General features: G+C 38.4%; 1 protein-coding gene across 2 annotated transcripts; it reads right to left on the bottom strand.

Moving 5' to 3' along the window:
• Positions 1-363: 363 nt before the first annotated feature.
• Positions 364-27,485, bottom strand: rnf216 (ring finger protein 216). Of its 2 annotated transcripts, none has more exons than XM_042720137.1 (17): positions 27,338-27,485; positions 26,451-26,591; positions 26,210-26,349; positions 23,192-23,782; positions 22,245-22,321; positions 22,042-22,144; positions 21,762-21,923; positions 18,506-18,620; positions 18,165-18,301; positions 17,975-18,025; positions 17,594-17,731; positions 16,768-16,916; positions 16,380-16,458; positions 5,577-5,674; positions 3,236-3,458; positions 978-1,053; positions 364-891 (listed from the first exon to the last, which is right to left on the bottom strand). In XM_042720137.1, exons 2-17 carry the CDS (start codon positions 26,515-26,517, stop codon positions 602-604), a joined length of 2,496 nt encoding a protein of 831 aa, XP_042576071.1. In that variant the 5' UTR covers positions 26,518-26,591; positions 27,338-27,485; the 3' UTR covers positions 364-601. The 2 variants fall into 2 exon arrangements, with proteins under 2 accessions (XP_042576071.1, XP_042576072.1); XM_042720138.1 differs by lacking the exon at positions 27,338-27,485 and adding an exon at positions 26,945-27,261.
• Between the last annotated feature and the right edge of the window lie 506 nt (positions 27,486-27,991).

Here is a 27,991-nt window from a genome sequence, read left to right as displayed (position 1 = left end):
TTTTTGAACATTGTCTTTACTGTGACTTTTTAATCAATTTAATGCATCCTTGCTGAATAAAAGTATTAATTTCTTAATACTGTTAATGTCTTTCAGATTCCAAAGTTTTGAACAGTGTAAACATCAGTAGCAAAAACTGGTCCTACATTTTGATTTACAGATCTGAAATGGTATCAATATCCATCTAAACTAATAATCTAGGCATTTGCACGAGGAGCAAGATGTTGAATAAGAAAAACCCTGGATGGAAAAACATTAAAGTGGTTTGTTGACTGCAGTGGATTCTTTTGATGACCTCATGAGGAACGTCATTGGAAATCCCAGCCAAACCAACATATATTTTGACTGATTTCACGAACAATGTTTAAAGTTCTGTCAAGTTCTTTGTTTTATTGAACTGAAAACTAACAGGTGTTCATATTATTCACTCTGTATGCTGTTCAAAAAAAATCCAACAGGCATACTGAAAACTCACCAGAAAATCAGTTTAGGTCCTGTTACAAAATACGTAGAAAAAAACAGCGAGGGCTAACAGTTAAGACACAGAAGCCTGGATTATTTTTTTAGTAGTTTGAATGTGGTGCTTTGTACCATGGTGCCCTCAAAGAGGTCTGAAGAAGCGATGCGGTGGTCCATAGTGCATAGGCATATTGAAGTCAAAGTTCAGGTTACGTGGGTTGTAGTTTACTGGGGGGAGGTTGTGCAACGGGGGCACGTAGGGGGCTGGAATGGGCTGAAGGAAAACACGCTGTGGTCCGGGCAGCATGACCTGGGGGATGAGCAGTGGGGCGCGCACGGCCTGAGGTGCTGCGTTAGGGGCCTGCGGTGTAACCCGAGGGCGCTTCGCTGGGATGGGCTCAGGGGGAGGTCCCACTCTCTTCCCTCTGCTTTCTGAGGGAGACATTACAAAATCTCATTAGAAACCACTCGGGTTTAGGTGGCGGACTCAAGCTGTCCTCCAGCTGAGGAACACTGACCTGACTGACTGGTCTTCTTATTCAACTCCGCTTCCCCTTCTTTCTGAATCTCCTGAATGATTCGCTCATCGTCTTGCTGTGGATTGAAAAAGACACAGAAAGTGAAAGGGGGAGAAGTAGAGAAAACAAAAAAGCCTTTTAAAAAGGCACGGCAATTAGGCTCTCCGGTTACGGTTCAATCATGTGAAAAGACCAGCAAACCCCGCCAGAAACAATCTGATGCCCACGTCCACGTCAGACCACAGTCTGGATGAAAATGGGACATCAGATGAACTTGGGAGGAGTCCACTTCATCGGTCAAACACAAAACAGCTCAAGTTCATCAGTCTGCCTGGTGCACGGTGCCAGGTGATTAGGCACGGCTCTGAATGGAGGGGTAATTGCAGCCCCCGGGCTGCCAGCGGGACGGCACCCTGACTGCGCTCTTCACACAGAAACACCATTCAAATGCCTTAATCGGATAATTAGTGGAACTCCTGGATCAACCGGAAAGGGATTTCTCTGCTAACTGTATAGAGATAGTTTCCCCCAAAATGACAATTCCATCATCATGTCCTCATCCTCAAGTCTTGCCAAACCCAAAATATACTGTTGCCACAAAACAACAAAAGGAAGAGCGCGAGCAGAATGTCAATTCTTTCTGATGGTGAAAATCAGGGACAAGCACTAGCTCTTCAGTTACACACCGTTCGTGGTACATATGAAGTTTGAACCAAAGAAATGTAATTTCTCTTTCTTCTTTTATGGTGTGGATTAGGGCTGGGCAATTTTTATTTTTCAATCATGACTTTGGTCTCTAACAAGTGTGAAAACAAGATAATTGAGATTGATATTGGACCACATTCCATTTCACAATAATGCTTTTGTGTTATAAATCCAGTGTAGCCCTTTCCTTTACAGTGGGCTGCTTTCACCTCTTCCTAAAAGCCCAATTATATTATTCGTATAATAATAGAATACAAATAAATATATATATATATATATATATATATATATATATATATATATATATATATATATATATATATATATATATATATATATATATATTATTTTTTTTTTTTTTTTTTTTTTTTTTTTTTTTTTTTTTTCAGTTGAACTATATTTAAAATCCACTAGTAAAAGGTTTATTTTTACAAATATATAAATGATTGGTGTTTCCAAATCAATAAATAATCTTTATTATTTCTGTCAGAAACTAGCAGCCTCAATGTAGAGTACTTTTAGGTGAACTCAATTCATAATGCATACATTACAAACGTTTAAAAAAAAGTTTAAATCTATGATGTAAAAAGAGGAACATTCTGCTGGGTAACTTTTAAAATTAATAAAAAGAATACGCTAAATGAGAATAAGTAGATGATTTTCACCATTAAAATGTAATATAATATTTGTGTATTTTACCCATTTACTAGGAAGGTATTTATAACAACCTTTTATGATTAATAAATGGAAACATGAACAGCATGATGTGAATAATGAATGAGAATTTTGTGCTTTAGTCATGGACAGCTGAGTGCTGCATCTTTAGCACTCAGTTTGTTATTATATAATATGCGGCTAATGCATGATGGTTGACTGTGGTAGCTGCAGTAGTCCTGCAGTAGGGAGCTCTCAGCACTCCTAATCCATCAACACGCATGAGAAGCAGCATGCTCCACTCAAGTGCCTCTCATATGTTATACTCACGAAGACTCCTGTATACAAAACCATCACAAAGCCATTACTCCATATATCACCTGGTGTTTATCCTAAGACTGAATCACTCTTATTACAAATAATCTATCAGTGCAACACAGGTTAGAGCTGATAATGTATTACAATTTATTCTGTCAAAAAAAAAAAATGCAATTCAAATGTAAAGGTAATGTTTTTAATGCCTTTGTCTGTTAATTATAAAACAGATTAAGTAACAAAAAATTTTTTTAAAAGAAGTACAAAAATTTATATTTAAAATAAAAGCAAGAACGCAAATGCAAATCATGTAATTTAATCAATTAACAGTTCCAGACACATTCCAAAATGAGGGTCAAAAAGTAGCAGCAAGTACGTCATGTAAAAGGAGTGTTCAACTGAGCACAAATCCCCTCAGGTTAGTGAACGAAAGGCTTGAGCATGTTTTACACCAAACCTGGAGGACTAAACCTGCTGTAAGCCGAGTAGATGTATAGAAAGTAAAGGTGTTTGCTGCTTTTCAAGCATTGAGCATGAAAGCAGCCTCTCTCAAAACAGAAGAAGTGTAGTGTGTCATCGTTTACCGTGGGGTCCGTCCACAGCGAGCACTTCTTGCACTGTCGGCAGGGGGCGCCGGGCGAGCGGGCGTGCTGGCAGAAGTGGTTGTAGCCGTTAATAGGCTCACGGCAGAGGTAGCACATGAAGGCGCCGCAGCGACACGACATCCGGTTGCAGCCCTCCGACTTCACCAGACCTGCGGCACACTTGTGGCACTTCCTGACACGGGCAGCGGTCATCTTTTCCTCACTGGCCATGAAACAAATGACATTAGGGTTCAGTTTACATGCAAGCACTGTGAGTTGCCTACCGAGACAGCATTGTAAATAGTGTTCGACAGATATAGGAATGTGATATCATACTATTTTATTTTAAAAGCAAAGCGCAAGCATAACAATTGCTGGAATTAAATATATTTCTTTGACAATGTTTGCTAAAATAATTGGAATTATATAATTTTAATATGAATCAATTAGGCAAAAACGTTTGCATTGTTTGTGGAATTAAGTCTTTAATGGCATAAATGACAAGTATTTTCTGAATGCTGACAGTACATTAAAAACAACACTATAGTGACAGATCGACAAGCATCATAATATGAAAACCACACCCACTGGGGAAAACAATCCAACGCTCTCCATTGACTTTGTATTGCGGGAAGCTTGTCATTTCTGAAAAAACAGAACAATGTCTAAAAGCTGCTGTGTGACGAGGTGTACAGCAAACAAGCTAAAAAACCCAGAACTACGTCTTTATAAGCTGTCGGCTCAAAAAAACGAGCGTTTAGGACACAAAAGTAGAGCGCAACGTGTCATATTACTGTGAGAACTACACCCACTGGAGGGAAACGTAATCGGCGACAGGAAACATTCATTATTTTTAACATGTTGAAGGATTATTTCACCACCCTATGTTAATCTGAGAGGAGGAGATATATTAAGAAACTAAATTTTATTGGTCTATGTCAGTGCCCCTTTTCCTAACCTTCCTTTTGTTTGAGAAATGATCCAACTGAACGGCCCATCTCTAAATACCCCTACATCTACAAAAAATCCTATAAATAAACACTCGTTTTTTTTGAGTCGACAGCTTATAAAAACGTAATTCTGTTTTTTTTTTTTTTTTTTTAAGCTTGTTTACTGTACACCTCGTCACACAACAGCTTTTAGACATCGCTCTGTTTTTTGTTATAAGTCAGAAATGACAAGGAGGCAGCTTCCCGCAATACAAAGTCAATGGAGAGCGTTGGATTGTTCTCAAAATTAAGAGAAATGAATAACAGATTGCTATAAGTTATATTCAATACAATAGTTCGTTTTTGGGCTGCAATGAGCAATACAGTTACTGTATAACATTAGTTTGATAAAGTTAATTAACAAAAAAAACTGCTCATTGTTAATTCACGTTAACTCAGTTCTATTAAATACTATTAACAGAACTTTTTATTTAATAATGTATTAGTAAATTCTGAAATAAACAATAACCAAGACTGGAAAATGCTTCAGAATTTTTCATTTTTAGCTCATGGCTCATGTTCATGTGTAATGTGTCAAACAAGGTTATATTTCATTCAAAATATTAAAAAAAAAAATGATATTGAAAATTGACTATTTTACCTAATATTTGTTTGATGTATTTTTTTTTATGTTTTTAAAGAGTACCACATCATTGGCTTAGCAACATGCTAACATCAAACCAAATGAGTTTAATGGGTTTGATTTCAGTTAGGATGCTGTCTTAGAAGGTAGCTGCAGTTCACTGGCTGTTGGAACAAAGCCAGTATGTTCATTTTAGCATCAGCTATTCTGGGCCATCTAACATATAGAAATCATACTGGTATTGAGACGTATTATGTTGCTCTATCACATCAATGTGAAAACACAATCTGCCTTTGTGACACCACATTTAATTCATCTCTCAGTCAGGGTCACTTTCCTGTCTCTATAAATGTAGGCAACAGAAAAGGTTTGGGGTAAACAGGATACACAGTCTTAGATTCATGTGTATGACAGGAAGGAAGCCCAGCCATCACATCCTGTCCAGTCCAGAGACTGAGCAGCAGTGATAGGCTGCTTTCACACCGCATCAGTTTATACAGACACCCACGCTCCAGTACACTTCCTCATGAATGCCCCGCTGCACACAGGGGCAGCTCTGGATGATGGGTATTTGCAAACATAACACTCAAGAGAATCCATCAAATACAGCGAGTGTTTTAGCGTGCCATGAGAAAGGCCTGGGGAAAAACAGCTGACTCAGCATCAGGCATGCTAATGATCTCCCAGGTGGTACGCTACACTATCGAGTACCCTCAATAGTGCACAGATGAATTATTAACAAGCTAAGAGTTTTCAGTCGGGCACTTACAAGGCCACCCGTAGCCGGATCTCGTCCCTCTCCAGCACCTGCTCGCAGGTCTTTCCTGCATGCTCCTTCCACACCACATGGCACTTCCTGCAACTCTCCTGAGGAAGGGGACACAAATAAGCATCGGTGTTATTGATCACAATTGAAATGCACAGGGGAAGAGAAACAGCTGGATTACATTTCATACATCCAGTGGGAAAAAAAGGGCATGTTTCTGTTGCTCAGTCACCTCTGTTTATGCATACGGAAGGTGTCGGTGTTCCCAGCATTGTTTCAGAGGTGCATATTGCTTCCTTCCCCATGCATAATGCACTATGACCCTTCTGGAATTAATCCCAATGTAGATTCACCATTTTGGCAACCAACCAGTATTATTGTACAAAACATAACCGCACATACAACAACCAGAAAATATAAATATGAAAAGCAGCATTGCTAGCATGTCAGCTGGTAGAATGTACTGATGTGAATGTGTGTCTTTCTCTGTGTTGCATGATGCTCACATATTATATGTGTTAGAGTGTACCAGGTGGTTTGCAGCATTGCTATGAGGTTGCCAAGGTGTTTTTAGTGTTGCTATTCTTAATTCTTAAATGCACCAAAAGCGGAAGAGCACTACTTGTTTAAAGCGCACTGCATGGACCGCTGTTAACTCGCCACAAAAGACAGCACTGCATGAGCTCAGAACAAATGTGTTTGCTCGCGGATTGGTCTTGATCACTTGACTACTAAACATTGCTTCAAGATCCATTAAAAAGCATCAGAGTTTGGCACAGAGGTCTCCGACACACACCACGCCACAAATGTCCCCCTGATTTTAACTAGTTTAAAGCCAGATGAAAGTGCTGACATCCTCTACAACTCTGACACTAAAATAGCTAAATGCCATAGCGCCATTTTAGATAGCATAGCAACCATATTTGTTACTTTTTAAAATGGTAGTGCCATGTGTAGTTTTACCAGGAGTTATCATGATCGAAATGTAAAACACTATAGAAGACCAAAGGTGAATTTTAATAAGATTAGAGTTTTACCTCAATAAGAATATTCAAATTTTACCCTTTAAAAACGAGATAGTCAATTTTTTTTTTTTTTTTTTTTTTTTTTACAGATGTTACTGTTTGTGTTAATGAAAATAAATTACCATCTGCATCCCAACTCAAGCTATTTCTGGTGCCACTGGTCTCAAACCTTAGTCTAATAAGTAAGTAAATAAATAAATGTGTGTGTGTGTGTGTGTGTTGCAATATTAGAAATTGCTAAATTAAAGGCTGATTTATACTTCTGCGTCGGGCCTACGCCGTAGCCTTTACGCCGTAGGCTATGCGTGAGTTTTCATTTATACTTCTGCGCTGTTGTCCGCGTCGTCATGCAGTACATTGCAAACCACAAGTCTGCAGTGTCCACGGGCATGTTGCTGGTGTAACCCGCAGTACCACTGCAAAAGCTGAAGAAGTGGCTCATCGGAGAATCAGTATAGCCGTGACGGCAGCAAATAAATATAATGTGCGACCACTGGACAGTGAAATGCCCATTGGGTCAGTAGGGTCACAATAAAACAGGTAGAGAAGAAAAGACATGGGCTAACTGCAAAAATTGAAAATGTATTTAAATAAATGAATAATTAAATAGTGCAGTACAATACTACAGTGATTTGGAAAAAAAAATCCAAAATTTTTCAACTCCTTTAATTCAATTCTATGCAATTTTTTGACCATTTTACTGTCCATGAAGTGAAAATAGTAAGTCTGTTTCCTTTACAAACAGCATGATTTAAATAGTTAATCATGGGCCTAGAATAAACAAGTGTTACATGCATGTAAATCTAATAAGTTAGAGGATTAATAAGTATAATAGATTAGAAGTTTATTCACATCCCTAAATGCAATGCTATGCAAGAATGACCAAGAGCTTGCCTTTTGCAAACAATACTAATAAAGGAATGACCAGGGCCCAAAATATGACTGTCGACAGCAAAAGGCTACTGAATTGTTAATTAAAATTACAAATAACAATTAACTAATCTAAATTGTCTGACATGGCTGTTTGCTTTTATAGTATAGCAGAAAGCAGCTAGCGCAGACTGAGGGTGAACAGCCCTCCACTCTGGATGTGATTCGTCATCTGTCTGGTTGCCTAGAAACAACATTTTCATCTGTTCCATTTTAGCCATGCCTGCCCACAATGCTTTGCCTTTCAGCTGACTGGAAAGGACATCCGAGTGCAACATGCAGCTAAACCTCTACATTCAGCGCATGAAGACCATGTGAACGCCTACGCATTTCACAGCCACACAGCTGGCTATTAAATTAGGATGTGCTTGACACTTCTACATTTGCTACAGTCTGTTAAAGACTGTTACCAAGTAGAATATTTCTTAAATAGCCAAGCTGCATGTATTTTTAAAATAAATATTAGCCGTTTCTTCCAGTGATGGAGAAGCGGCACACGTGGCCACTATCCACTGAGAGCTCTCTAATCCAGTAACCCACTGTTGCCTGCTAACAGTCCCCATGGTAAATACCATTAGCATAAATAATTAAAGATAAAGCTGAATATTAATGACAGTGACAGATGATAAATGACAGCTTAGTGTGATGCAGAGGCCCTCAGAACAATTGCTCCTGCCCCCGGGTGTCATCTTAAGTGGGAAACGTACCTACATGATGAACTACACTAGCAAAGTGGCTTCCTCAGAAATATATTTATGAAATCCAGCCTCGGGCTGCATGTTGTAAAAAACATAAATCATCATTCATCAGTATTGTTGTGAAAAAAGCTGTACCAGAAACTATAGCGGAAATGGTGAATGATGCAAAGATCAGGCCAGACAATAGCCAAGAGGAGGTGTGACCTATAGCACCACAGTGATGTACTGCCACCCAGTGGAGCAGAACAGCATAGCATGGGAGGGACAACACCTTTTAACTGATGTCAGTCTTTGAAAAGTATTTCATTTTACAGATATCATTCTCATATCTGAAACAGATCATGGTCAGACTAGACTACAACAATACAAAGATCCAAACGCTTATTTTATAATCAATTATTTAAATCACATTTAATAATATTTAAATTATTTACTAAAAACACATTTCAAGCCATAATATCAAGTAATGTACCTAGAAACTTAATTTAAAAATTTATTTATCTGAAAAAGAGTTTAATCGATTAGTTAAATCTTGTTTATTTAATAATTACCACTAAAAGAGTTGCATATAAACATTTAATTTGAACATAAGGTAGGTTATATAAACTTTTTAATGATAAGCATGTTCCTACTCCAATTCATTGTTAAAATATAAACATTTTATTGGTGACTGTAATAAAAACTTAATTTCATGACAGATTTATTCAAACATACATTAGAAAATTAAGTAAATAAACAGTATAAATTTAAGGATTAAAGTTAAAATATAATGAATATGTAATATAGTGCCTATATTTAAAAGGAGTTATTTCTTCTAGCTAATTTCATATCTAATATAACTGTGTGTGTGTGTGTGTGTGTGTGTGTGTGTGTAATTATTTCATTATTTAAAAAAAAAAATTAAATTATGTCATTATTTCATTATTTAAAAAAAAAAATTAAAAAGTGATTCTGAAAGTTTAAAACAAATCAGAGAGGCTAAATGATCTTTTCTTGATATGAATTCAAGAGTTTATCACACTGAATGGCATGTTTTTATGTGCACAGACAGAAGGAGTTAACAGGAAGTGACTGCGACTCTGTTTAGGTGACTCTCACATTCAGGAGTGTGAACACACACTGGGTACCTCTGTTTATATACACCACTAAAAATACAGCGGTGACATCACACTGGCATCATCACTTTAAACATCGCTTCCTGGTACAAAGTATACCTTGCAAGGCCAGGCTGACACTTCCTGATCAGCAGGGCGCACACTCTGGAAACAGGGCGGAGTCAGTCTCAGATGCACACAGGTCACCCCTGTTATGCAACGGTTCTTATCCGTGTTGGCAAACACTGCAGATTCCTTCAAAGCAAGGGTATGGTTTATGGAGCTTATGAGCAACCAAAGAAATTTACAGCCCCTTTAACATTTCTCTTTTATGATCTCCAACCTGTCATCTCACCCTTTCAGCAAAAAGTACTACAGAACTGAAAAATAAAAAAAAGTTTTCTTGCCGAGAAAGACATCAGACAGGCTACAGTGCCATGAATCACAGTGCTAAGCGTACAGTATGGGGTAAAGAAAAGTGACTTTGCAGATGTCATTTATCACTAAAATACTGTTTCACATGAGCCACAGGAACCTTCTAACCACACAGGATGCATGTAGCGTTCGTCTGCACCTGCATAAGGGTCTGTTTTGTGTAATAAAGATAGAAAATGGTTGACATCTAGCATAGCGATCAAAGTACCATAACAAACTGGAAAAACAGCTTATGTGACAAGAGGAAAACGGCTTTAACGGCAAGTCTTTATCTCAACAAAACAAGCCCAAGGTGACAACTGTGGTCACGCCACACATTTATGCAACATAAATCTGACTCACCAAAACTAACAACACCTTCTTTCCTGTTGATCGCTGTGTGCAGACCTCTCATTTAAGCTGAAACCTTATATCCCAAAACCACAGCTAAAGGTAGTCACGCTAGTTTTATCTTGACTGAACATATTTTTGTGCAAATTTAGTCCATTCATCTGTTGGACTCAGCTTTCAAATCCTCCTCAGATGCAGTGGTTGAGAATTGTATACAATCATAAACAGTCATGCATATGAATATAATGACAAATCAGAGCCATCTAAAATAGTCAATAGGCCTGTTCTAACGAGCGCGTGAGAGATCTAACAAAACTAAAATGCTTCCATTATAATCAATAAGACGTAAACATGGATTTATTCTCCAGTCTAGACAGTATTATTGATTAGACGAGAGCATCCGCGAACAAATCCCTTGCTTGCTCTCATCTGTGAAACAAAAAAATATATTTTAGTAACCAAACACTTTTGGCGACTATTGACTTTCTAGGATAAAGAATATTTTCTTTTATGTTCCATAGAAGAAAGAAACTCACACAGGTTTAGAATGACATGAGGGTGAGTAAATGATGACAATTTCCATTTGAGGGTGGATTAACCTTTTAAATGGCTTGACTAAACTTGGTCAGGACAATCTGTTAGTTTGCATTCAAATCTGGTACTCAAATTGACACATGAACCTGTGCGCTCAGTGATTACACTAAAACAGGAGCATGAAAATAAGCATTTTTTTGTAAATTCTAATAAATCGCAACGGTAATATCAAAAGAAGAAAAACAATAGTATGATTTCTGTCATAATCACACAGCTACCATGACACATTCCACTGCATATGCGGCTAGTTCTCCAAAGTAAAGCAGCATACACTAGGACAAAGTGTGAACTGTTGCAACATCTGTTGAGGCACTCTGTGAATAAGCTCACTGCTTCTCTCCTGAACAGCCGTGCCGCAGCAGCAGGCCTTATAAGGCAGAAGAGGAGATTTGCGGAGCATCTGATTGGGGGGCTGCTTGTTCTGGAGAAGCACAGGCCTGAATGAGCCTCAGGGAGAGAGCGACACACCCACAGCGCGTGCTAACACACACAAACATCCCTAAGCCGAGGCTACATATCATAAAGCTAGAACAGAAAAGCGGTTTTGATGAAACACTCAAGATTTCAGGGTTTGGCTCATGAAAAGTGCTGTGAGGCAGGGCTGAACAAATACAGCTCCCTATAAAACTCATCAACAGTTGAGTATGCAGCATGTCTGAACCAGAACGGTTCGATAGAATGCGTTCCAAACTAATATAGACTATATATATACTACTGTAAAAGAAACGAATAGCAGCAAGAAATGATGCATTGAATCAAAACTGACATTTATAATGTTGCAATGTATCATGGTTACCATATAAATACTAGGCAGCACAACTGTTTTCAACAATGTTTCTTGAGCAGCAAATCAGCATACTAGAATGATTTCTGAAGGATCATGTGATACTAAAGCCTGGAGTAATGAGGCTGAAAATTCAGCTTTGGCATAAATTATTTGAAAATATATTAAAATGGAAAACAATTATTTAAAATTATAATTATCAAATTTTTTACATTAACATTATACTGTATTTTTGATCAAATAAACGCAGCCTTGGTGAGCAGAAGAAACTTGGCAACAAATTCGACCAAGCACAAACTGTTGAATGGTAGAGGACGTTGGATTATATGAAAGTTACAGTATATATATTTAAATATGGCACATTTGAAAAAATCTTGGATTTGCATGCTGCTGCTGTCTATCAAGGCAAATCTCAGAAACATCATGGATACATGGAAAATATACAGTGCAAACAAAACCACCCCAACTGAGCCAGAGAGTAGGGAATGCTGGCAGATCTGCGTGTGAAAACCACAACTAACACATCCAATCACTGTGAGAAAAACAGCATTTTTTGAAAAATAAGAAAAATCTGGGTCAAATATGAACTGTACCATTCAAATTTGAAGGATCTGGGTCCAGCCAATGAAAGTCCTTGATCCACAACAAGGGGTGGGGCCATAGAGGCAGTGGAGAGGGGAAAGTGTGTCAGTTACACAACTTCAGCTTCACCGAGGGAAAAGAGTGAAGAGAAGGGCAGAGGAGAGGATGTCTCCTCACCACTAAAGACAGGAAACTTGAGGGCATACATCACCACAGAAAAATGGGACATCAGACAGGAAAAAGACAGGAGGGAAAAAAAAACTTGTTAACAGGGGAACTGGGATTCCAGAATTTTCCACTGGACAAATGTGGGCTAGACAGCTGCAAAAATCTCCATACACAATCAGAAATGGGAAGACATCACCCTCAATATTTAGAGTAGAGGTCCATCAAGGTTTATTTATTTATTTATTTTTTAAATGGTAGAATTTGGGGACAGTAATATTATATGGAACTGTAACATAAACATGAAGTCCAGCCATTTTAATAAGTATGCATGTGATTGGGAATTTTGCGAATGGAAAATGTCACAATGGTTTTTTTTTTGCCTTTATTATGATAGGATAGTCTGGAGCTCACAGGAAGTGAAGAGGAAGAGAGAGGGGAGGACAGGATTGGGAAAGGTCCTCGAACTCGGGATGCCTGTAGCACATCAGCTCTGTACGTCAGCGTGCTTCCCACACATGCTTTTATCGGCATCTACTTTCACAATGGGTTTAAGTCCATCACACAAACTTGCTACCTTTTCAAAAAGTACTACTATATTCCACTAAGGTACTAATATGTACACTTTAGGCATAATATGTACCTTTAAGGGTAAGCAAGGTATAAAGGTGTACCTTTGAAAAGGTACTGCCCCAGTCACAGCTATGGGTGCACGATAAATATGGGCCGATATATAATGCGCATCTCGTCAGTAAAGCCGGTTCTCTAATCAGCGGTAAATTCCATCAGGTGTGTGATTTCAAACAGAGCAGCTGTTACTACACAGAGCCGTTGTTAACTGACAAGCTGCGCAAATCCACGACTGCCTTTACTGACGAGATGCGCATTAATTATCGGCCGATATTTATCATGCACCCCTAGTGAAAGCTTTTGTACCTTTTTTTCTGAGAGTGAACCAACAAAAAGCTGCTTGGTTTGAAAGTGACTTCTGTCTCAGCTGTGTTTGGTACACAACCGACAAATTTGGCCATAAATTGTCCCTGTAATTTTGCTAATGTTAGCGCACCTTAACAATAATAGTATAACTCTCAATGATGAAAGTGATGTGAAACTGTCTACTAAGAACAACAACAATGACTTTTGCTTAAGGGGAAAACAGAAGTGTCTATTTTTACAGAACTGTAATGTACAGCCAAATTAAGTTCTGGAGAAAATGCAAAACAAAGAAAGAGATATTTAAGATTATTCACCATTTTTTAGATGACAAATTTTGGACACTGATCATGCATAAAACTTTGCACATTTATAAATAATTTTACCTAGTGATCAAGGACATTAATGTTTTTGTGAATGGTGTTTTATTGACATACAAAGGTGACGGTTCATAGACCAACCCTTTGAAACCTACATCCTTTCAGTTACCAGCTCAGATGTTTAACCACTAAGCCACAGCACTGTACGCATTTTACTAGAACTGACCATTTATCAGGTGGTTGCCATTTTATACAGATTATCTACCCAAGAAATTTGTCCCCCTGAAGCACGGCTTTGGAAAAGTCCTCATAATGCCGGCCAAGTCAAGCACTGCTGTGCACGAGAGCCCACTTCCCCATCTCGATAGGAATGCCATGCTGAGAGCCAGAAAGAGGAAATGAAAATGGGTCACATTATGAAATCAAACCACACAACCGTTTTCAATTTCCCCCCGTCCAGTCTTGTGACTCCACCAGGAGGAAGACGGATAGGAGGAGAAAATGGAGGTCCTGCCTGATGGCACACTTAATCAATCGGCTGTGCCGAGAGGAAGGCCAAAGACGTGGCCGTTTGAGCAGCTCCCTGCGCCCCCCTCTCCCGCCCTGCTGTGAGCTGCTGCAGAAGTGTGAGGCGGGGTTTAGCAGTGCAATCAGCAGCAGATGTGTGGCGGAATAAAACTTCGCTGCCATCATAGAACAAGAGCGCCACCCAATGGACAACAGGTATATGACCGAAAACACAAAAGCACTGTTAAATTCCTGATGGCAGGATATTAAAAGGGAAACGCCTACCATCATCTACCCTTTCACATCAGTAAGACTTGCTCAGACAATAATCAACAAAGATATATTGAGCATAACTGCCAATAGACCACTGAATGTTTAATAATAAATTAACTAATGTATCATTACATCTCTGGTATGCACTAATTTTCAATAATTCAATGTTGCATTATTCCACTTACATACAAAAAAATTACAAATACAAAGTTTGACCACACAAAACCAGGGAGCCAGAGACTACTATCTTGAAATGCTAGAAATACAGACACAAAAGCAACTGTTTCCATCAGTAATAAGAAAATACAGAATATTGTTGGGAAAAAAATTGTGTTTATATTTAAATTTATCAACACTCAGTTTCTGTTAATAAAATCTGAAAACAAGCAGCATTCTCACAATTACAGCCGAAATATTTTAGCCATTATGGGGGCCTTTGAATATTGTGTTGGACAGTGAGTGGCCTTCAGGTCAACCTTAACCACTAAACAAAAAAGACATACTAAATACTCAACTGTTTGCTAATATCTTTCTCCTGACACTATAAGATTCAGAGTGACGTGGGAAATGGTCTGCTTCAAAATGACAGGAACTCAAAACATACTTTACATTAAATTACAGTGTATGTATGTATACGAACACCATCAGCTTTCATAATGTTCACAGCCCTACAACATGCGCTTATTACTTTAAAAGTGATTGAGGGACAAACAGAGATAGAGAGAGAGAAACGGAGGTTGACAGATGAATGGAAAGATAGCCCTGACAAACTGCAGGCGGCTCTAGCATTCCTCTCAGGCCTGTTGAGAAAGTAGCTGTGAGTCCAGAGTCCTTGACATGTTCCGCCTGCCAGCTGAAATCCACTAACACACAGACGGACTGACAGCTCTCTGTGTCCTGGCACGGCCTGATACATTCCTCACAGCCCAACACTGATAAGACTCAAGACAAAACAGTGTTGGAGAAGCTACCATGCAAACACTACCTAATAACAAAAAGTAGGTGACAATATTAAACCTACCTAAGGGGACGCCCCTGTCTCAAATATACACTTTTGACCAATATTTTTTAATGACTTCTAATAATCATCAACAAAGTTGGTATTTTTTTTTTTTATGTTCAGCATCATTACTCCAGTCTTCAGTGTCACATGACCCTTCAGAAATCATTCTAATATGATGATTTGCTGCTCAAAAAACATTTATTATTATTATTAATACTGAAAACTACTTAATATTTTTGTGGAAACCATGATAAAAAAATTTGACATTCTTTGATCAAAAAGTAAAAAAAGTAAAAATAAAAAAAAAAACTTTTTTTTTTACTTACTAAATCTTTTGTAATATTATTAATACACCTCCTAATTTATATTACAAAGTCAAAAACTTAGTGATAAACAGCAACATTTAGCATATTAATTTACTATAACACACTATTTACTAAACATAGACCAGTGAATCATTTTTCAGTTGTTGTAAAAAAAAGGTTATTACTGGAAAAGTTTATCATTTTACAAACAGCTAAGCTACTGTGACACTACTGAAAAATACAGTTAAGCTAGTATCTCCTTTCAGCAGCCGCTTTTAACAAACACTTGATACAATTCAGTCTGTTTTACGAAAACCTTGCTTCTCAAGAGCACAACAGGTTGTGATTTGTGATTCATATCCTAAAGGTATAAGCCACATTTTCCTTGTTATCATTTCCAAAACATCATGAGGCAGCGATATCCCGGAATACTGATTCATCTAGTTCTGCTGAACTTCCCTGACCCTGCTTAAGCTCTGTTTAGGGTTTGAAGTGCTGAATATTTATAGCAGACAAGATGAATTGCTGTCTCTGTTCTTGCCCTGACCTGACTGATTCCAGCAAAGTAAACCCTGCCAATAAAAAAAAAAATTAGTTTCACACACTCTAGCCTGGTTCATTATGGGGCCTCAGACTGCAAACCAAAGACTCTGCTGACATTTTCCTCGAGCCTACGGCGCCACCAAGTGACCACTGTGGGGCTCAGAGATACAGAGGTTGACAGAGGAAGAGAGAACTGATCCAGAACATGATAGTACTTTCATAAAGAGATCACTGCAATGATTGAATTACACGTACACACTAGTGTATCCAGGCACACGGACTAACCTTTCTGCAGCGTGGGTTTGGGCAGCTGAACAGAGAAATGTCTTTATCCAACAGTGCTGGGAAGTTACAAAATGGACACTGAAAAGAAAGTGAGGAAAATAGTGTTGTTAGGATTTATAATAATGAATCATTTTAATCTCAAGTTTGTATAATTTTACATTTTTTGAATTGTGTTTCTCTATCGCATGGCTTTCAAAAAGGTGAAATATAAAGCACTATATGGACTACTTGATGTGGATTACTTTTTTGCCTTTTTGAAGCTTGACAGTTCCAGCTATAATGAACTTTCCTCGTATGGAAATGAACAGTTTGGAAATTCGTCAAAATATCTCTATGTTCCACAAATAAAGAAAATTCAAATAGCTGCCGATCAACACGTTTAACTCACCTGACCAGTTCATCAGCACAGGTGGCTGCTACGGCCTCCTCTGCCTGTCTCTCGTAATATTTGCACAGAATGTTTTCAGGTAAAACCTTCTCCAGCTCACTGGTAGGGAAGGAGCAGGTGCAGCTCCCATCCATACAACTCAACTCCGACTGCAAACAAACACAAAGAACCTTTTTAATACCAAAGTACACTTTATCTGTAAAATTCAACGAGTGCTTGCATTGAGAACCTACAATACTGCTAAAAGATTTGGGGTCAGTAAGATGCTCTTTTTTAAATGACGCAAAAGCTGATCAAAAGTGACAGTAAATACGTTCAGAATGCTACAAAAAAATCTATTTAAATAAATTATTTAAAAAATTATTTTGTATTCATCAAAGAATCTGGGGGGGGGTATCATGGTTTCCCCCAAAATATTAAGTGTTTTCAGCACTGATGATAATAAGAATATCATCATATTAAAATGATTTCTGAAGGGTCAAGTGACACTGCAGGCTGGAGTACTGATGCTGAAAATTCAGCTTTAACAAATATTAAACACCTGCAAACCAATGATGCCAGAGCTTTCCTGAGAACTTGTCGTATCCCATTTATTGTGCAATAATCAAGGTGAAAATAAACATTATTAGAAAGAAAATGAAGCACCTAAAAAGCACAGGGCAAAATGAAACCAAAACACACGGGAATTTTAAAAACATGAGAACAAAACATGAACACTGTGCACAATGCCTGAAAACATTGTGACATCATAATGGTCATGACTGCACACACAGTTTCCAGTAATACAATTACTGAAGAGACTGAACAGTCTGAACAGATGACTTACCCGTCCCGAGCCGAAAACTGCCTCCTGGGCGTATTTCACCAGACACTCCTTGCAGAACAAATGGCCATCTGTACACTGGGTCATCTCCTCGAAGGCAAACTCCCCACAGCAGCAGCCACACTCAATCAACTGCCCGTCCTGAGAGCACAGGTCAAAAATGTCACATGCTTTTAACACAAAGTTCAGTATTATAATCTACAACACATTACAAGGCTGAGCGAGGTCCCTCTAATCTGATTTTTTGAGCTTTAACTGTCTGTTTTATATAATAATTTACGACTGTGGAAAGGGACAAAATAACTTTCACACTCTAAATTGTTGAGTGAGTGTGCGAATTTTACAAGAGCATTTAAAGTACATAAACTGGCTCGTCACACCCACCTTTTGATACTGCTCCTCATTCACTTGCAAAGCCAACAGGAAATCTTCATGCTGAAAGTGGGAGAAAAAGCCTCCTAATTATTTTAACAATTAACACCCCGTCAGCTCATTTCACCACAACCCCATTACTTTGGGTTATTTCAGGAGGAACCATTAGAAATAAATAGAAGAAGTGAGCCATGTAAAGTACCTCAGCCATTTCCTTGGCTTTCTGCTCGTAGAACTGCAGCTCTTTCACAAGCGACGGCTCCAGTGTACTCTCGTTACCGCGGCTCCATCTGCGATTCTTCTCCAGAAAGTACATCTTTCTCTCCAGTTTAAGAGAACCTGAGTTGAACGAGATGCAATGAGCATTTGACTGTTTACCTGGTTTTATTTTACATTCAATGAAAGAATCATATCATTGCTCTTTTGTTGGTTTTGATCGCTTCTATTGTCCTCATTTGTAAGTCGCTTTGGATAAAAGCATCTGCTAAATGACTAAAATGTAAATGTAAAAAGCATACAAAAAACAAAGACATATGTACTCACCCTGCTCAAACTTGAAGTCTATGAATGCACGCTCATTTGGCTCTCTCCTTCTCTTCTTCTTCCCTGAGGGGTCAGTGGAGTTCTCTTGCCACTTCTTGAGGGCTTCGAATAAGGCCTTGAAAGGTTACCAGAAAGATTAATGCCACACAAATGACTAGTGTTCATACAATATGGTACTGCCAATATCTGGAGAGGGACATTTGCAGTTGCTCTGTTTTTTCAGGTGACTGAATGCTACAAAATATGAATGACACTAAAGTAATGACAATGAAATACAGGTGCATCTCAATAAATTAGAATGTCATGGAAAAGTTCATTTATTTCAGTAATTCAACTCAAATTGTGAAACTTGTGTATTAAATAAATTCAATGCACACAGACTGAAGTAGTTTAAAGTCTTTGGTTCTTTTAATTGTGATGATTTTGGCTCACATTTAACAAAAACCCTACAATTCACTATCTCAACAAATTAGAATACTTCATAAGACCAAAAAAAAAAAAACATTTTTAGTGAATTGTTGGCCTTCTGGAAAGTATGTTCATTTACTGTACATGTACTCAATACTTGGTAGGGGCTCCTTTTGCTTTAATTACTGCCTCCATTCAGCGTGGCATGGAGGTGATCAGTTTGTGGCACTGCTGAGGTGGTATGGAAGCCCAGGTTTCTTTGACAGTGGCCTTCAGCTCATCTGCATCTTTTGGTATTTTTTCCTCTTTTCCTCTTGACAATATCCCATAGATTCTCTCTGGGGTTCAGGTCTGATGAGTTTTCTGGCCAGTCAAGCACACCAACACCATGGTCATTTAACCAACTTTTGGTGCTTTTGGCAGTGTGGGCAGGCGCCACATCCTCTTAGAAAATGAAATCAGCATCTTAAAAAAGCTGGTCAGCAGAAGGAAGCATGAAGTGCATCAAAATGCCTTGGTAAACGGGTGCAGTGACTTTGGTTTTCAAAAAACACAATGGACCAACACCAGCTGATGACACTGCACCCCAAATCATCACAGACTGTGGAAACTTAACACTGGACTTCAAGCAACTTGGGCTATGAGCTTCTCCACCCTTCCTCCAGAGTCCAGACTCTAGGACCTTGGTTTCCAAATGAAATACAAAACTTGTTATCATCTGAAAAAGGACTTTGGACCACTGGGCAACAGTCCAGTTCTTCTTCTCCTTAGCCCAGGTAAGCACCTCTGATGTTGTCTGTGGTTCAGGAGTGGCTTAACAAGAGGAATATGACAACTGTAGCCAAATTCCTTGACACGTCTGTGTGTGGTGGCTCTTGATGCCTTGACCAGCCTCAGTCCATTCCTTGTGAAGTTCACTCAAATTCTTGAATTGATTTTGCTTGACAATCCTCATAAGGCTGCGGTTCTCTCAGCTGGTTGTGCATCTTTTTCTTCCACACTTTTTCACTCAACTTTCTGTTAACATGCTTGGATACAGCACTCTGTGAACAGCCAGCTTCTTTGGCAATGAATGTTTGTGGCTTACCCTCCTTGTGAAGGGTGTCAATTATTGTCTTCTGGACAACTGTCAGATCAGTAGTCTTCCCCATGATTGTGTAGCCTAGTGAACCAAACTGAGAGACCATTTTGAAGGCTCAGGAAACCTTTGCAGGTGTTTTGAGTTGATTAGCTGATTGGCACGTCACCATATTCTAATTTGTTGTGAATTGGTGGGTTTTTGTTAAATATGAACCAAAATCATCACAAATAAAAGAACCAAAGACTTAAACTACTTCAGTCTGTGTGCATTGAATGTATTTAATACATGAGTTTCACAATTTGAGTTGAATTACAGAAATAAAATTTCCACGACATTCTAATTTATTGAGATGCACCTGTACATGTCCAAAGCTATTCTGCCAACTAGCAAACTAACCAACCCTAAACAACTGCTTTCAAATGGCCTCAATTATGCCGACGCATACACGCACAGCAGCTTGGCACTTTCCAAGTAGCAGCAGTCTATTGTTTTTTTATTATGTCTACTCGTGTTGTCGTATGTGGAACCCTCTTGTCATTTTCATTTCTTCATTGAAAGTCTGTTGTTTTACTGTTTGTTGGAATTGCTGTTTTTATATGCTGCAAACTGGACTGTGTCAAAGAATTTCGTTGTAACTCTGTGTTAGAAACTATAGTATGCCCCGATCCAGATTCCACTCCACAATAGATGTTTGTTCATGCCCATTTCCCAAAATGGCTTAATTATTATAGAGAAGATGAAAGTCAACAGTTATGTTGTTTCAGCACCATTTGGGATGATTATATCCTTAGCAAATGGTGACCAGTTGTAGAATGAGGGCGTGTGTGGGACACCGAGAACCATCCCAGACAGTTAGGTGTCAGAACTTCATTAACACAGAGAGCACAACTGTTACGACAGGAGGAACTTATTTTGCATTAGGGGAAGTAGAGTATAAGTGTATAAAAGGTTTGCGCTTAGGATGTTCGGGGTTCATTCTGACTCTGTTGAACCCAAGGTACTACATGTAGTTTTCACTGCTATGCTGCAATAAACATCTTCATCGAGATCTTCTACATCATCATAACTTTTTCTTACATCTGCTACGATGACAATAAATGAATGTGTAAATATGTCTCTTTTTATGGATTTTAAACATTGAAGTATAATGTTATACAAATCCCACTGAGAACAAGCACTTCGTCCATCAGTTTTGGTTTACTGGCAAGTTACGAACCTCCACCCACACAGAGGTCACTTCCAAACCCGGGAGGATCGCTATTGGTCAGCACTGCGCACTTGTGTGTCACCACAATTAAAACTGTCACAAAAGTTCTATGCCACTTGAAGTTTATCAGGCGAAACCATTCACTGCACACATTTCGCTCTCAAAATTTTGCAGAGCAACAGTAAACGTGGCTGCAACTTCACACTAAATAGTTGAAAAACAGCCAGTTTACTGCGAATGTTTCTGTTATTTACAAAATGTAACAAATTACCTCAATATTAAGTGTATTCATCTTGCACTGCAGATGACAACCAAAGGATTTAGCTAATCTCAGTCATTTGTGACATTTAAATGTAGCACACAAAAATGTATGACAGTTATTCATCGTAATCATCAAAGCCCTAAAAGAGACAATTAATAGTCATAATCGCAGTTACTTCTTAAACAATTAAACTCTATAAAAAAAATTCTATAACAAGTGTGACAGCCCTAGTTCAATATTTAGATCATTCACAATTTTCCTTAAAATACACACAATGTAAACAGAGAATATTTTTCACCTTTCGGGTGATTGCATAGTGTCCTTTGAGGCAATTCAGGGCCCATTTGATATCCTGACAGCTCAACATTCTGAAGTCACCCATCAGCATGTCTGCAGCTTGAATGACAACCTCTGGGCCAACAGTCTTTAGTTTGAAATAATCAAAATAATTTTCACTTTCCTGCGTAACAGAGAAAAGTAAGTAAATTATACCACATTAGTTAGATGTTTATATTTAATACATTCATAGTAACACCACCACACATAAACTAAGGATCTGATGAAAATATTGTGCAAACCTGCGTCTCAGAATCATTCGTCTCGAGGAGAACACTGCTTTGTGTCAAAACTGAGTTTGCTTTTTTCGGATATTCAGGGTTTTCCAACAATAGATTGCATATTCTGTGATAAAAAAACCCAAACAATGTCTCACAAAAAAATAAATCACATGTAAACAAAATACGTCTGATCAAGAAATGAGCAGAAAAAGGTTTGTGCTTACACATTTAAATCTTTCAAGTCACCTCTCTCTATCAATTCTGCTACATATGCATCCTGCACATCGGGGAAAAGGTCCATCTGAAAATGTCAAAATAAATCAAAATAAATCCCACCTTTAAAATATAATATGCACACTTGGATCCTTTAAAGGGATAGTTCACCCAAAAATGAAAATTCTGTCATTAATTACTCACCCTCATGTCGTTCCAAACCTGTAAGACCTTTGTTCATCTTCGGAATACAAATTAAGATATTTTTGATGAAATCCGAGAGCTTTCTGACCCTCTGTAGACAGACACGCAACTGTAATGTTCCCAGCTCCAGTAACGCAGCAAGGACATTAGTAAAACAGTCCATGTGACATCAGGAGTTGTACAAAAACTACAATTTTGCAAAGCTACAAGAATACTTTTTGTGCACAAAGAAAACAAAATTAACAATTTATAAAACAATTCTTCTCCCCCGAGTCACCATCTTCTGCCATTCTGGAGAATACCCCATATTGTAATCAGCGCCGTTTACGTTCGGGGGGAAAGAGCACGCGTGAACGTAATCGGCGTAGTTTACGCTTAAGGGAAAGCGTGCGTGTGTGTTGTGATACTCTCCAAAATGGAGTAAGACGGTAACTCGGGGAAAAAGAATTGTTGTTCTTCGTGAACAAAAAAGTATTTTCATAGCTTCGCAAAAGTGAAAAGTTGAGCCACTGATGTCACATGGACCATTTTACCGATGTCCTTATTACATTTCTGGACCTGAGAAAATTACAGTTGCGTTTCTTATGGGAGGATCAGAGAGCTCTCAGATTTCATCAAAAATATCTTAATCTGTGTTCAGAAGATGAACAAAGGTCTTACCGGTTTGGAACGACATGAGGGTGAGTAATTAATGACAATTTTCATTTTGGGGTGAACTATCACTTCAACATGAGGAGCTAATCAGAAGACTCACCACCCCCTTCACCAGTATATCAAGGGCTGTCCGGTCAGGGGTCTGCTGTATGACGGGTTCTCTGGGCACTGAAGGTCCAGGTCTCTCATTGTCAGCCGGTGCAGGGAAACGTGCAGGAGAGAGAGGGGCCACCGGCTGCTCGTCTTGTCTAACCTCTACTAGCACAGTCTCCTGTGGCGTCCGAGGCCTTTTAGTGGTCCTTTCAGTTCTCGGCCAGACCACCACTTTTATTTTGTTACCTAAGTCTGACTGACCTGATTCAGTGGTGGGTGGAGCTGAGAAAACAGAATTGGCCTGATTCACTGAGTGTGCACTGGATGAAGGGTCCTTAGGAAGGGGCAGTGAGTCCATAACAGGCATTGGAGGTCTGTGCAAGGCATTTTCTCTAGACGTTGAAGGTACAGCATTCTGGTCCGTGGTTAAGACACCTATGGCTTGGTTTCCTAATGCAGGATGTGCGGTGACTACAGAAGGATGATGAGCGTGTGCGCTGGTAGGATGTCTGTTGGATCCAGATGCCTGGCTTGGGAAGGTGCTCACACCCCACTTGGCAGCAGGTCGGATCAGCTCACGATGAGGTGAGGGCTGTGGCTGCCGGAGGGAAAGAGAGTGTATGATTAAGGAACTGCTCACCATGTTTTAGTGCAGTAATTACAGAACATTTTTCGGGAAATCAGAAATTTAAGCACTGAGCAAATAATAATTTCTCTCAACTCAATTTCTCTGTAGTTGTCACTTTTCTTGAGGAAAAAAGTTTTTTATGGCCAAAAAGTAATTAAACAATTAAGGAACAATTAAAATTCATTAAAAATCATTAGATAGCAGACTTCACAAGATATTAAATGGTTACATGCACAATTTTAGTATCACTGAGTTTTATTAGTAACAGTAAAAAACTGTTTTTTATTAATTAATAATATATATGCATATTTTAGCACATCAAATTTAACGTTGAAAAATGAAAAATGTTGACTTGGAAACTAGTTGAAATTAAAAGTTTAGTTATATTTAATTTATATCAAAAACCAAGAAAAAAAGAAATAGTTAAAAAAACAAATCATAAAGTAATAAAGTATTCTTGTAGCTTCATAAAAAAAATCTTTACTACCTTTCAAAGCTGTTATAAAGTAATAAAGTATTCTTGTAGCTTCATAAAAAAAATCTTTACTACCTTTCTAGACCTTGAACATGGTAGTTTCGTTGCTGTCTACAGAGGGTCAGAAAGCTCTCGGATTTCATCAAAAATATCTTAATTTGTGTTCTGAAGATGAACAAAGGTCTTACAGGTTTGGAATGACACAAGGGTGAGTAATTAATGACTGAATTTTTATTTTCGGGTGAACTAGCCCTTTAAGACCTGTAGCGGGGCACCAGAGTGCCTGTGTAGAAAGATCATAGAACTGAGAATGTGTCCTCAACTTTGGTTCTTCCGAGAAATGAGAGGCAATATGCATGATCTAAAACAACATGTAGAAAGTTATAATATGCACTGTTGTTGTTGTTTTTTCATTACTATAGTATTTAGTGATATCTTCAGGACATTTTCACTGAAAAGCAGGCATCATATTGTTTGTTACCACAGCAACTGCTTGCGTGCCCACATTGAACAATTCTTTTGTGTAAAAAGTATTACAATATACCATGTAAGTTTCTCTTTAGGCAACTATATATTATTTAAGCCCATGCCATTCATTAACATTTATTATTGAGTAAGTTTCATTTAAATAATTCAAATTAAAAATTAATGTTCCAAGTTTCACATTCATTAATTTAGCAGATCCTTTCATCCAAAGTGATTTACAAATGAGGAAAACTAATTGTCATTTGTTAATCTATTTATTGATTTGGTAAGCTGCCTATTTAGCCCCGCCCACAGATTTGTGCATATGGTAGGTAAATGACAAGAGCGGCAAATGCAGGTCTACGCAGAAAACAAACTATAAAATTTATTTGATTAACTTTAAATTTAATTAAGTGACAGACAGCGTCAGTAAGAACTTGGTCCTTTGTTCACTTCCTTTTCCTGCGGATTTGTTTACAAACAAAGCACAAAACGCAGGATTTTCATAACGATTTAAACTAAAAGACGATGCTGTGCTGACTATATTGGATTCGACAGTAATGTCACAACACAAGAGTGAGTAACTGTTGTTATTACGTGATCACTATTGCTTTGATTGTTAGTACAGATCGTTTCATATATACTGAGTATTTATGTTTTTTAATCTAAATCACATCAGCGTCCATCTATGAAGGATGTAGCCTGTCAAACATACACAACTATCAGCCAATCATAGCAGTGGTGTTTACTTCTGTTCTGAGTCTACAATCGGCCACAACTGTTCAAACTGAGTTTTCTGATGAGGGGTTTAAAACAGGACATACATACCCTATTGCTCCTAAATTATGATGTTTTTTGATGTTCAAATCTTGATAACATTCAAAGTGGTCCTCAGAGAACAGTACAAAGTAACAAAAAAGGCAGTTCATGAGTCATGACCCCTTTTATATTTTGTGTTACTATATCATATTACCATACTCAAAATAAAAGGAGAAAAAGCAATATGTCAAATAGCCAAGAATATCTGCAATGTACAATGCCAGGACACTTCAATTAGAAAGCGAGCTTGAGAAGAGGCAAAATGCAGAGGGTGTGTGTATGTCTAAGTGCATTGGTTTATGGATGTGGGGAGGTGACATTCTCGCAGAAGAGGTGTGTCTTCTTCAGTTGTTTTTTTTTAAAGATGTGATGTCTCACACACTTCAAATCAAATTCAAACCAAAAAGGAATAACAACTGTGCAAAGTACCAAAGCCAAATGCAGATACACATTTTTGAACAACTATCATGCAATATTATTATACTGTTACTTATATATGGTTATAAAACCATATCACCAGGCCCTGCTGACTCCACTCACTAGTAAGCTATATTACTATATTCATGAATTCAACATGCATGTAGGGAGCAGTGAATACTACACAGGGACCCTGTGAATTGGAACGCAGCTCCAGTTACCTCTAAGATGTGCACGTCCTCCTCTTCCTCATCGTCCTTGACCACAACAGGGACATTTGGTACGAATCTGACAGGTTCGTCATCAGAATCCGACGATGAAGATATGGTTATGTAGGACGTCCTCGTCCTAACTCTTTTAGCTAACAAAACAACACAGCAAAAGTGTCATGACACCCAGAACACTAGGATTACTTCTAATAAAGATGAAAGTGACGGCAGAATAAAGGCTTGGTGACAGTACCTCGACTCCGATGGGTGTTGAAACTAGCCAGGTGGATGACATCATCATCACTGGACCCGTCAGCCATGATAAGACACACAGACTCCCTGAGTCGTCCACCTTCTCTCTCTCACACAAACACCCATGCACACACACAGGAACCTGAAAGGAGACAAGCATAACCACACACTCATGACACGGTGTATTCATCCTGCTCATGACATAAATAGTCATTGTTTCTTAATGATGCTCTTAGACTGGAAACATCTGTGCGTGTACACGCAATATTTCATTTCCTATTTCCCACGAAATGATGTAGTTTCCAAACATGACGGACATTTTTAAAGCAGGCGAGTAAGACGGATTCAAAACATTAGATTCATGACCATTATTCAGTTTGAGTTCATATACAATACACGCAAAAAGAGAGTTAATGTCCTTGAGGATTGAGTGTTGTCAATGAGTATCTCTGTGTGCAGAGACTTAAGTGTGTTCTGTTTATCTGTGACACCCACACATGTTGTCTAAGTAGTCTGCTCACTAGGTTTTGAAACACAGCCTTTTAATTCCAGCAGATTGGCAGAACAGACTATATCTGATCTCGCATAGCAGTGCTGAGAAACCCTGTTGATGTTATGATCATTCGCTCTCCTTTGTCTTTTATAACATGTGGACATTACCCGATTAGTAAAACATACGGATAAAAGAAACAAACAAATCTGTACTCGCTAAAGTCCCTAGCCAGGCTCAGCTAGCTGTTTGGCGTTACCCCCCCGCGCCAGCTGATATCACTTAAACAAGACAGATTTTCATTCTCAGCCGGGTTTTTCGTCCCAATTTATTGGCGGGGACGAACGAACTCTAATAAGACTACAACACACGAAGACTGCTTAGTAAACTGCACGTACCTCTCAGTCACAATATCCAGCACATCGAAAGGGTTTGATCGCCGGATATCGAAACAAACGGCCAAAACAAGTCAGCGTGTGACGTCAGACGCACATGCGTCTTGCTGTAGGCGGAGCCGCGGAGGGTCATGGGGGTTGTAGTTCTTCTCTGTTGTCTGTTGTTAGTTACTGGATGTCCTCTAGGTGTCTCTGTTTTCATTCTTACCTTTTAACAATCACTTTGATGTCGTTTTTCAAAACTTTAGATTTAAATCTTTCAACTGATCGTCATGTTTTTTAACACGCCAGACTTTTTTTTCCAATTGCTTGGATACACATAAACCTAACAAAATTAGTTCGTTGAAAGTCATTACAACTTAACAAAGTATTTCCATTTCAAAATGCAATTAACAAATTTCGTCTGAGATGACTGTCTATACATTTCATTACGATGAAATAACTATTAGTTGAAGTAACTGTAGACGGACTGACTTTTAAATTAATCTTAATTCCTTGTTTTACGGAAAGTGATGGGCAATAGGCTATTCCATGTTTAGATAGGCCTAATGATTTTCTGGACAATAGATGATCCATTGACATCAATTACTGTGCAACATTTGGGCTACATTATCTATGGATGCAATAGTTCATCATCATTATTATTATTATTAGTTT

The sequence above is a fragment of the Cyprinus carpio genome, chromosome B3, assembly GCF_018340385.1.
Source record: "Cyprinus carpio isolate SPL01 chromosome B3, ASM1834038v1, whole genome shotgun sequence".
NCBI classification, from domain to species: Eukaryota; Metazoa; Chordata; class Actinopteri; order Cypriniformes; family Cyprinidae; genus Cyprinus; species Cyprinus carpio.
The sequence above is the reverse complement of the archived record's forward strand: the minus strand, read 5'-3'. Positions and strand labels throughout refer to the sequence as shown.